A 12937-nucleotide genomic window follows, 5' to 3' on the forward strand; every position below is an offset into this window, starting at 1 on the left:
TGTTATCCTTGTTAATTATTGTTGTTTCTTACTTCTAAAGATTGAAACATTCAAAGAGTTAAAAAAAAAATTTGGCCTAAAATTTGGATTGTCATATGCAATGATGCAATCTTAGGTTTGAAGTATATAGTAATTGATCTATTCAGGTTCAGAATACCAAATAGTATGTTTATATATATTGAGGTATATTATAATCAATAACGAAATATTTCAGCAATGTTTAGAAACAATAGAGAAGAACTACAGTTTTTTTCTGACTCAAAATTTCCCTGTAGTCACACCTCTACCTGAAGTATTACCATTATATAAAGAATGGAAGGTAAGATAATAACAGCATAAATCCTTTGTTATTGTCATAGCTAGAATTCAACTTTGCAAGCAACTGGAGCCATCCTTGCACCCATGAATTTGAATTAAAAAAGACTCAAAGCAAAATTCAAGTTACTGTGTTATGTATGTAGTATATCATTTGTTGATATATTCATACACGTCAATATGTATTGAAATTGATCTAAATAGACATAAACTGTTGTGTTTATTGATTGTAATGATCTAGTCTGTAGATTAATAGAAATTGAGTATTATCTTGGGACTAGAAACTTAATAGAAATTGTATAGTCTGCTTTATAAACAATAAACAGAATATGGCTTCATATAGGCTTATTCTACTCATATCTCAAGGGAGATTACTTTAAGTACACATTTTCTAGACCACAGTTATGCAGTTGTTATTTAGCTGTAAATTTATCAGGATGACAAGAATTTAAAAATAGAGAACAATAATTAAAAACACAATCTCTATCTCCATTATCTTTTTTCACATGTCTTCTCTTTAACTCGCCATTAAAGGGAAACCACCTACTCTTAAAAAACAAATTCAGACCACAGTATGACAATGTTCTCAATACCTCAATCAGTATTGATTTTTGTATTCGGACTAGTAATGCTTGTCTTTTCTGATTGATTTAAAGATATAAATACATTGTATTGATCTGAATACAATACAGTCTATTAAACTATAGGTAATATAAGGTGATATATATATACAGTAAGACGTCTAAAGGTATTAATTCTGCTTGACATTTCAGCATATCGATTTTGATTTGTTCCTAATTTTTTTTTTGTTAATAGGTAAAAAGAACTGGTTTGTTTTTAATTCCTTATATTGTTCTTTTGATCAATATTTCAGCTGGATATTTTTGTGCTACAATCAGACTCAATGAGGTTAAATAAACAGTATTAGATATTTATGCACACTCAGGAACGTCTTAAAACATGAAGAATGTAAAAATTATCGACACTGTAGAGGCTGAATAAAGTGTTCTTGACGCCTATTGATTCAATTACAACATAGATTGAAGCATTTTTGAGTATTTGTGTTAGTGTAAGAGTCTCATAAAAGCACTGGACTAGGTCACAAAAGTAAAGATTTATAATAAAACAAAGTACAAGTTAAATATTAAGAATGTTATATATGTTTATGTGTTTTCAGGACACTTAATAGCTTCGATATGAGCCAGATGTCTTTGGTCTCCACAAAAACTAGTCGTGATTTTTGTGTTGTATTCCGCAACAGGCAAAAATATTGTGTGAGTATTGCCCATCAATCAAACTGAGTTCTATTGATTCCTAATTAGTATTTTATTGTCTGGTGTTTATTTTCAGATCAAAAAGAAAGCAGAGTTTGAAGAGTCTCGTAAAGTGACAGATTTATGGAAACTCTCAGTTTTATCATCAATATTAGAATTCCATAATGTAAGTTTTTATTGTTGTTACCCTTAATTTATACCTTGAACACTTATCAACTGGAATGTGCCATCAAGGCTACAGAAAGTTACAAAACATGATCTTGCCAATATATGGGGAAAACAATGAATATGGCTGTCTTTGGCATAGTATGCTTATTTCAAATGTAATTTAATAAGATCCTTGTTTTTATTCTGATTAGTTTATAAGACCAAACCTGTGTTTAAATTTTTTAATTGAAATGCTATCCATCATATATGTCCCATAAATGCAATCATGACAAAAAGTACTACTAGTCTAACATCATTAAGGTCGTAGGCTGAAATAGATCAGTTGGCTGAAAAACACACAGGGTGAAACTCTGAATAAAACATGTTTCAGGTTCTGTTTTTAATAATTCTACAATCTTAGTTACTGTTATATTGTAGTTATTAAGTCTAGAAGAAGAAACAACAGTTAATACAGAAGTTAATTCTGATCTAGATAGTTTATTGAAACAATATTTAACAGTTTTACAGTTTGAAATAGCTCGTTCAGATACAGTAAGTATTCCTTAACTTAATTATATAGACCTCATTTCATGTTGCTGATATTTCAGATATAAAATCCTCCTCAATTCAGGATAACTAGCTTTGTGAATGGGGGTTATGATTAGGTTTTAATGGACTAACTAGTGCAATTCAGAAAAGGATTAACACTTTAGATATTTTCTAAGGTTTTTATATTTTTCCATGCTGACTGCAACTGCTAAGAGCAAGTGAAACGATACAGAAGATAAGTCTAAGGTCACTACAATATTTAGTGTAAAGACATCAACTTTACAGTGCAGTCTGAAAGCCTGAAATCTTTATAAGTTTTTGCCTGGATATATAAACTGCTAGTCTGATATTTACAGGAGCAAGGAAGAGATGCACCGATTCTAGCCAGTATAGTACAGTCAATACGTAAAGAATTACATCAAGAATCCTCCAGTATTGATAATTATATTAAATTAATGAGTGAATTCCGTCAAACTGTGACTGATATAGAACCCTGGTTAGAAAATAAACCAACTACAACTGGTTTACAATCAACACGTAAAACATTACGCTCTTTAAAATCTAAATTACGACATAGACTTGCTGATAAAGTTGATTATGAAGAGGTTAGTTAAATTCTTATCATTTTACTCTCAATGTTAATAAATAGTAGACAAATTTTAAACAAATGCGAAAACACTCAATTCAACAGTTTTGTAGAATATAATCAAGCATTCTTTTCTGTAGACCAGCCCTGTACTCAGCTGTCTGAAATGATTTTCAAACATATTTTGTTGTTCTTTATGTGTTATCTATTGACACTTCAAGATGTTTAACAGAGCAGTTTGTACAGATGACAAAACCATATGAATAAGAGCTAATAAGAAGCTTTATTGTTTATAAGACATATAGAAGTAGAAAGATTAAATAAAATATATATGCAGAAGTAGAATATCCATATATCTTAGGTTTTTTATAATCAGAAGCTTTGTTTGGTATTAAGTAATATGTATAATTATTGATTGATATTCGTGGTTATATTCTAGAATGAAGGTGAAGGAGGAGAACTGGATGAAATTAAAACTGATATTAATGAAATACGAAACAAAATACATGAAGTATTGCTTACAGAGAGTGAACAAATCGTAAGTAACTGCTATTATTTATTTCTGATATAAGTTTGATATTATTTTAAGTTCTAGGGAGTTGCAATGTTGGAAAATTCTTTTTTTGGTTCAGTGGTTTATATTTTCTGATAACGAAAAATGTCAAGTTGCTTTGCATATCTTAAAAGTGCTGGCAAGGTATTGCTTGAAGATGTATCAATATCTAGATGTCATTCAATCTTTCAAATAACTTGATATTGGTAGGATAGCTGTGGCAAGACGTGAATAATTTAAATGGTATGTTGTTTCTTCATTTCAGTCGGAGATAGCTAAATTAGCTGAAAATCATTTTCCTGAGGTAGTGTCTGAATTCTCTGAATTTGGTATTGATGAACAACTTGTAAGTACTGGTATATATTTTCTCCAAATTTTCTCCCAAATAATTGCATTAAAAATGAAAGCAATACTTTAAACCTTACATTGACTTTTTATTTGCAATCAGAACCAAGACTAGCTTCTCACTTCAATCCCTGATGCCTTGTTTCGTGCTCAGTTGAATCTTACATTGAGTAGTTTGTCCTCTTTTACCACTGGTTTAATTGATTCATTTTGCTCAAATATTAATAATGTTGATAAACTTAAATTGAAAAATAATAATTACAAAATGATAGCAAATCTAAAGCCTACACAATTAACAGCAAACAATGTAACCTGTTTTTCACGGAGAAGTTTTCCATCATTATTGCCCCTGAGCACACGTCTTTAAACAAACATTCGGAACTTTCGAAGTGTATACCTGACAATAAGTTCTATTTGTCCAACTTCAGTAGGGACACAGGCTGAAATAGGTCAGTTTTCTGAAATTCACATGTTGTGAAACTCTGAGTAATATCATATATTTTTTAGGTTCTGTTTTAATATTTCTATTAACGATGTTATATACAGTGATTGATATACTATTGATATTATCTCTATTATAGCTGTATCAAGGACTGGTACAGAACAGTTATGAAATAGACCATTTTGATTTAAACCCAGGATTAGAAGGTTGTAATGATTTATATGAGTCTGTATTCTGTGGTGAAATTATCTATATCAGGGTGAGTATATCAGGAAAATGAATTTTAAATTCTGATTTTGATTGCTAGGAAGTTCCCAAAACATTTTTATTGACATGTTTTAGGATATATTGATATGAGGATTGATAGCAAATAGGTGTTCACACATTTTTAGTTGAATTTTTAACTGTTTGCTCCATTTGGTCTTGGGGGAAAGGTTACTAAATCATTTTTCTCATCTTAGAATGTAAGGATATGGCCCACAAGCGCATTGCACATTCGGGGAAATTTAGGTGTCAATATGACTATAGTTTTCCTACAAATTAATCAGTGTGCATTCATATTTTATAGTTTTATATTCAATAAAATATATATATTGATATATTATAGGAATATCTACTGTTTGATGGAGACCATCTCAATAAAGATCAGTTTTTATCACAAGCCTACAATTACCATCAAATAAACAATGATTATTTACATAAGATAGATACAGTCTTCTTTAATAAGGTTAGAACTTTTCATATATGTCAAACCTCAACTCCAGTATCAGCACTGCACTGATGAGGCTCAGAAGGCCGCAACAGTTTTGTTTGCAGTTATATTACATATATACTCAATTGACTGTTGGAACAAGTAGAAATTATCAATTGCTCGGTGACCAAGGCAAGTGCTTTTATTGAGACTTGTCTTAATACACTTTAATACCGGTACTATTATTTGGCTGGAGTTCCTTTTTGCCATAAGATTGGTAGCATTTGTGTACAAAATGGATTAGGAACTAATATATTGAAATTTCTGACCTTCATGGCAACATGTCCAAATATATTTTTATGAGATATGTTGTGGTAGAAATGACTCACTGTACTGTAAAATCAATATTAAGTTTTAATAATGTATTACAGACAGGGAGACGAGGTTATATAAAATCATCTAAAGATGGTGAAATATTAGTATCAGTATTAGATTCTGGTATTAGACCCAACAGTAAGGTAATGTAAACTAATAATTTCTATTAGATTTCCTGCGATGACTTTATTATTTAAGTTGCCTATGGAAATACATCTTAAGGCAATGCTCTGGCACATTTTCCTGTATTGCACACTGCAGTACATCGATATAGTCTCATTGTATTAAGATTATTATTTGCAAATTCTGTTCATGTTTTTTATTGCATAGAAGCACATATTTTCTAGAATTTGACTAGTTTGAATTGAACTCAGATACCTTAGAACTTGTAGAATTGTATTAAAGTTTGAAATTTAGATATTGAAACCAAAACGTTCATATTGATTTGTATATGTGCTCCTCGCTTCTATATGTCATTACGTTAATATTGATTTACTTACTACTTCCAGGCTATACAAGAGATAATAAGATGTGTGAGTAAAGCTGTAGGGAGTCTACATAGTAAAAGTTATATACACGGTGATATCACACCAGAAAATATTATAATGAGAGATGATGGTACTGCTGTTTTAATGGAACCTGACTTTTCGAGATCAGCTGTAAGTAACGATATTCTTAAATTTTAATTTTCTTCCGAAAACATATAAATCTTATAAAAAAAAAAAAATCTTATAAAAAAAACAGGTTGAAAATTTTGCAAAATGTAACAGTGGAATAAGTAATTATTGAGTGTTTTTTTAATATTATTACCTGTAGTTTTACAGATAATTATTTAGGTTTATGACTTTATTGGATTGCACAGAGATTCTTTTCTATAGTTTTGACAGTAGGTAAGTCCAATGATGAATATAGACTCATTTTGGCAAAATTTAAAATTTTTGTTTTGGCTATCCTAAGAGGTAGTATACCTATAACTATCTCAGATGATTAATGAAGCATATATTTTATATTTAACAGAGTGATAGATGTCGTAAAAGATATACAACTAAAAGTGGACTAGAGTTTATAGCTCCAGAAGCCAGAAATTCAGGTGACGTCACTCCATCCATAGATTTATTTCATCTTGGTTTACTCATCTTATGGGTAAGTTTTGGTCGTATATTGCACATATTTGTATAAACAAGAAATAAGATTTGGAAAGCTTGAATAATTGTCAGTGTATTCTTTCTGTAGTATACATATATATATATGTGCTTTCCTCCGCATTTTAATACGAGGTCCCGTTTTCTACAGGCTGTGCAAGTTAAAGATCCCTCGACAGTTGGAAATCGAAAAAGAGCAGGCTAATGCCACTGTCCTGGCAAAATTTCCCCCAGTGCACCCTGCATGGCATTGTCTGTCTTCATTAGCCCACATGGTGCAGAAAAGTAGGACGTAAAACTCATTTCATTTCATTTCTGCATTTTAATATAAATAGAATGAATTGTATAATACCAATTATTTGAGAGTTAAGTATGTTAGATTATCATTCAGAGATATAAAATGTTTATTTATAATTATTTCAGCTTCATTATCCTGAGTGTGCTATTGGTTTACTACCAGAGAATGTACCTGATTTCTCTCATTTACCTATGGTGAGTTTGTTAATTCATAAACACTTTCAGTTCTAGTATCAATATTCATATTATAATCTCAACACAATTCTGATCTCTGTTTTATTTATAAACCAATTGAATAATAGTTGTTTTACCTACCATGTGATATATACCTGCTTGGCAGTTACTAAGTGATCTCACTTAATTTCATACATTTCAAGTTATATTACTTGGAGTACAGGGTATATGACAGTTTGTTTTATTCACACATGGTCTTTCAAGGGTTAAACCTATTGAATAATTACAGTCGTTTAACCTGCCATATGATTACATAATATTATCATGTTAGATTGTTGTGGTAATGTCACACTCTTTAACCTGTGTCTCTTTGACCTTTCAACTCTCTGCACCTTACACTCTGGTATATCTGTTGGTTTGTTGCTATATATTATTGTTGTTTCGTTTCAGGATCAATCAACACAGATGATTTTAAGATCATTATTAAATAGTGCAGCTAATCTCCGTCCTAATATAGATATATTGATACAATCACCCTATCATACTCTAGATTTACCTGATAATCTTATAACATCATCTCATTACCCATCACCATCACCTACTAGGTATGTATTTATCATCACCATCACCTACTAGGTATGTATTTATCATCACCATCACCATCACCTACTAAATATGTATTTATCATCACCATCACCTACTAGGTATGTGTTTATCATCACCATCACCTACCAGGTATGTATTTATCATCACCATCACCTACTAGGTATGTATTTATCATTATCATCACCTACCAGGTATGTATTTATCATCACCATCACCTACTAGGTATGTATTTATCATTACCATCACCCCTAGGTATGTATTTATCATCACCATCACCTACTAGGTATTTATCATCACCATCACCTACCAGGTATGTATTTATCATCACCATCACCTACCTGGTATGTATTTATCATCACCATCACCTACTAGGTATGTATTTATCATCACCATCACCTACCAGGTATGTATTTATCATTATCATCACCTACCAGGTATGTATTTATCATCACCATCACCTACTAGGTATGTATTTATCATCACCATCACCCACTAGGTATGTATTTATCATCACAATCACCTACTTGGTATGTATTTATCATCACCATCACCTACCAGGTATGTATTTATCATTATCATCACCTACTAGGTATGTATTTATCATCACCATCACCCACTAGGTATGTATTTATCATCACCATCACCTACCAGGTATGTATTTATCATTATCTACTAGGAATGTATTTATCATCACCATCACCTACTGGTATTTATTTATCATTATAGCAACAATTGGATGTGGATTAGCTTTAGATTCAGTCCTCATACACAGTGGTGGATCCAAGTTTACGTCCAACAAATTTATAAGACTACACTTTATTCAGCAACCATTTGTCTATTTTCAGTATGGCCGGTATGGGAAATAGCGGTGGGTTTAATTTTGCATCGTTTGGTTCAACTCAACCAGTTTACCCTGTTCCTTCACAATCACCTATCTACAGCTTTCCTTCAATTCTACCGAGTCCAGAGTTTTGTCAACAAATGAGCACCAGCGTACCGGGAATGGATTACAGTCAACCACATGGGACATCAATGCCAATGAGTACCAACTTTAGTGATTTAAACATGATTCCAGCAGTACCTATTACTCACTTTTCGAACGCTGGTTACGCTAATATGCCACCAGCTATGAGCAGCTATAATCAACCACCTCCTACCAGCACCTTTACTGATACAGCATCGGGTTCTGGCTTTAATCAATCTGCTCGTGATAGTGGTTTTACTGATCTGCCATCATCTACGAGCTTTAATAAATCAGCTGCAAATAGTACCTTCACTGATGCAGCATCAGGTTCCGGCTTTAATCAATCAGCTCCTATTAGCAGCTTCACTGACATGCCAGCTCCTCAACCTGATAGTAAACAAGCTGGATCTAGTAATTTTAGCAGCAATACTGAATATGGTGCTGAACGTCAGTCAGATGAACCTTTTGAAATTGGAACCTTTGACTTGGAAGCAGCAATGTCTTCAATTCCTGATCAACCAGAAGATACAGAGTCAGCTCCAGTCAATGTAGATGATTTGACTTTCGAATCTCAAGATATTGATTCAGTCAGTAATAACCCACCCTCCGAAAGCAGCACTCTCCCAACTAGCGAACCCTCAGTTTCAGTGGAATTACAGAAGTTATCGATAGCTGAAAATACTAATAATAGTAACATTGAAGCTGAGAAGTTGCAACAAGAATTCCAACAAGATGATGATCAAGATGATGATCAAGATGGTCCTGCTGTAGAAACAACATAAGATGTAAATATTGAAATCAAAATAAATGGTTGTACATATTGAGTAGAGGACACAATTTTAAGGATAACAATTGCACTGATGAATAATTTGTGATATTTTAAAACTGGTATTTGTTATTATCAAAAATATATGACTGACACTTTCAAAATTATAATAGTATCCATTATGAATATTTAGAAATTAAGTGGAATGTTTGTTTTAATGTTTTGATTCAGTCCAGGGCCCTTATTCTTGAAAACTTAACTTAAGATGATTTTAGTTTTCAAGCCATCTGATTGGTCAATCACTAAAATTGATTTAAAATTTAGTTTTGTTATCCAATCAGATTACTGTATTTCGTAAAATCGGGATTCTATTTAAGTTAAATTTTGGATAATAAGGCTCCAGGATGTGCATAAAAACCTTGCTCTTCTATACCTACAAAGGTAAATAATTTGACACCAGTTGAAGAAAAACAATAGTCTGGTATAATCCAGAGATGATTCACCATCAAGCACTTGTTTGAGAGGCTCATTATCTTCAAGTATTTAATTAATTTAATTTAATTTTTGACCTTATAAAGCATACAAAACTATGTATGGTTTTTACATGGAAATAACAAACACAAACATAGTTCATAACCAATTTCAATCATCTGTTTGACTCGATAAGTCAAGTTTTTGAAAAGGCCTAGTATTTTATCAAAGCCTTCAAATCACAATCAAAGCCATTTCTAAAACTTAAAATTGGTTTGAAGGCTTAGTTGAAATATCATTCTTATATGCTTAAAATTTGACTAATTAAGAGATTCAAAATGGCTGTGAACTACGTTCGTGTGAATTATTTTTACGTGAGAACCATACATAGTCTTATTTGCTTTAAAAGTTGCTTGACTAGGGACAACAGTATTATGGTTAGAGTATCAACAAATAACTATTGTTATCTATAATATTGTGTCCAATTGCTATTTACCACAGAGTTGTACATACTTTATTAGAATCTCAGATTATTTTAATTACAAAAACTAACGAATTCATTCCTAATTAGGTCATACACATTTTATGCAAATCCTAGTAGGATTCACCATCCCTTCAGCTTTAAATTTTAAAATATTTCTTTGCATAATCTGTGGCATCTTCACTAAGCTAATACAGCCAATCCGAAAGGCAGACTGTCAAGAGCTCTGATTGACTGTATTTACTAGCGTACTATCAAACAAAATCACTGCATTTAGAAACTTCTGTGATACAAGAAAGGTGTCTACTGCAGTCAAGGTATAAGAAGAATAACATTGTCATTGTGAAGTTTTCATAAAATATTTTTTGTTTACTGTGCAATTATCTGCATCATAATTATACAAATATTATTTTGTATTTGATCTTTTTTTTAGTCTTTTTTGCAAACTAGTCAAATTTCTTATTTAGAAAATTACTTTTTTTGAATTTAGTTTCAATTTTTGATATAGTTTAGGTTCATTGTAGAGAATATCACTTCAACATTTCAAACATTACTGATGCATGATCCTTTCAGGGTCCGGGCTTTCCCTGAAAAACTAAAGTGAAATCAAAATTCTAGGCCTATTACTTCTTGAGTCAAAGATATTGTGCACATTGGGAGACAACTCAAAATTCAAAAAGAGCTGTTAATTTTTTTACCTAAACCAATAGTAGTTTTGTATCCTTCCCAGATGTGTGAAAATGTCTTTGTTCCAGCATAGAACTGTATACATTATACAATTCTATGGTTCCACTATACCAAATACTAATGAGTGGAGCTGATATACAATTTTTTTTAGAGAAGGTAAATAGTTTTTAAGTTAGATGTAAAATGTTTTGATTAATCTGTGAAACCTCAAAGATGGAGGTGTTGTTAACTAATTTTTGTTGAGACCTGTTGTTTTTTATTTAGTATCTTAGTTTTGTTATTTTCATCATTTCATTTTAATTGCTTCATTTTAAAATCTGAACTTTCATTTGGCCAAAAGAGCTTTTTCACGAATTAAAATCATTTCTCATAAAGTGACTGTGATTTTCATTTTGGAAATAAAGGCGAAGACTGTTCCCCAATCCTTCTCATAATGTTAGACTGTCCAGCAGCCCGAAAATTCCTAAATAATACTACTTTTGTTTAGTTTTGCTAAAATTACTTAAAAATTGTTGAATTAAAGAGGAAATCCAAAAAGAACTCTTAAGAATTATGACAATTCCTAATTGTTTGTATTTCTACTCAAGAGGTGATTGTTGTACGTCATCAACTAAAATGCTAGCTTCAGATACAAGCACATGAAACTTTGAGATTTTCTTGTTGCAGATTCCCCCAGTACAGAAGTGTACACTATATGATAACATGTACATCATATAAATGAGTAATATACATTATATAATACATATTGTTGGTAGACCTGTGACCTAACCATAAATCATAGACTTGGGAATTCTATATTTTCTCTTCATACAAATGTATGAAAATACCTGTCTGGATCTGAGAACTGTCTTGTCACATGCCACCTTGCAAAGGCTGATGCACCATAAATAGTGCAATCTAGAGTTGAGGATCTCTTCCTGGACATGAAAGCTTAATATGCGTGTTCTGAACCAGTGTTGCCGATTTGAATACATTTGTTAATGCTAGTAAAGTCTAAATGATGCCACAAACATTTAAAATTTGGTTGCATCTGTGCAAGCAGCTCTTCATTATTCAATCGCAAAATCAAGTTAGAACTATAGAATTCAAATTTCAGCACTTGGCACCTTTTGTTTAACCAATATACAAAATAAATTGAAAGATTTATTGAAAATACTTGCCTTTTTTTTTCAACACAAATGTTTCCTCTGGTTAGCTTGCAACAAGAAATGAACCCTGGGAAATCTGCTGACAGAATGAGACTTTCCTCTGTTGTTGTCAATCTGATTACAACCCCTAAATTCTACTCACATTCAAGCTGTGGTTAAAACATCTTAGTCTCCATACCCACAGTTTTAATACAAAAAGACTGACAGAGTGAGAGTGAACACTTTTTATCCCTTGGTCATGGTTTTAATCTTTTATCTGGGATCAAACTAGTAGTCAAGTAGAGTTTCTATTGTTTATGATCAGTATTTGGCTGACTAAAAAGTAATATCCAATTAAAATTGTCTTCTGAAAAGGTCTCAACATAAATATTCTCAAAAACTTTCCTTCGATGACAAATCATTGAGTGACTGATATGTGATCAAGTTAAGCAAAAGAAAAGAAAGAAAGATCTGACCATATATTTCAAACAAACTCAATCACACATAATATATAGTAAAAGTAAAATGAAAAAAAATACTTTTGAGGAATAGATGATGGTATTAAATGCAATTATATGGCTGTAAAATATACAATAATACAAAATGCTATAACGACATCACAACGACATATCAAGTGTCATTGATAGTAAAAATTCTTAATCATTGAAAATCCATTTGTATAGGTAATGGCAATAAATGCATTCATTTGGTAGTGAACAATACTACATTAAAAAAAATACAATATTAAGATGCATATCGTGGGTGACCGCTTGTAACCTCGTTTATGCCATATTTGGTCATTTTGACTTTTTGGTACCGTTCGAAAGCTCGTAAAATTGCGGATCTTGTGATCAAAAGATCATATTCTTAGCTTGATTGTAAATAACTCAAAATGCACTAATTAAATAACACGTATATAAACAGTCAGATTTAAAACCTCGTAAA

The 12937-nt window shown here is 31.5% G+C and overlaps 1 protein-coding gene across 1 annotated transcript; it reads left to right on the top strand.

Annotated features, from left to right (window-relative positions):
* Nucleotides 1–7606: 7606 nt before the first annotated feature.
* On the top strand, nucleotides 7607–8116 carry LOTGIDRAFT_110203 (hypothetical protein; the record flags this gene model as incomplete). The annotated part of the gene is made up of 1 exon (XM_009047244.1): nucleotides 7607–8116. A coding segment is annotated over one exon (510 nt), but the record flags the coding sequence as incomplete, so codon positions are not given.
* Nucleotides 8117–12937: the final 4821 nt, after the last annotated feature.

Source organism: Lottia gigantea (assembly GCF_000327385.1).
Source record: "Lottia gigantea unplaced genomic scaffold LOTGIsca_11, whole genome shotgun sequence".
Lineage (NCBI taxonomy): Eukaryota > Metazoa > Mollusca > Gastropoda > Lottiidae > Lottia > Lottia gigantea.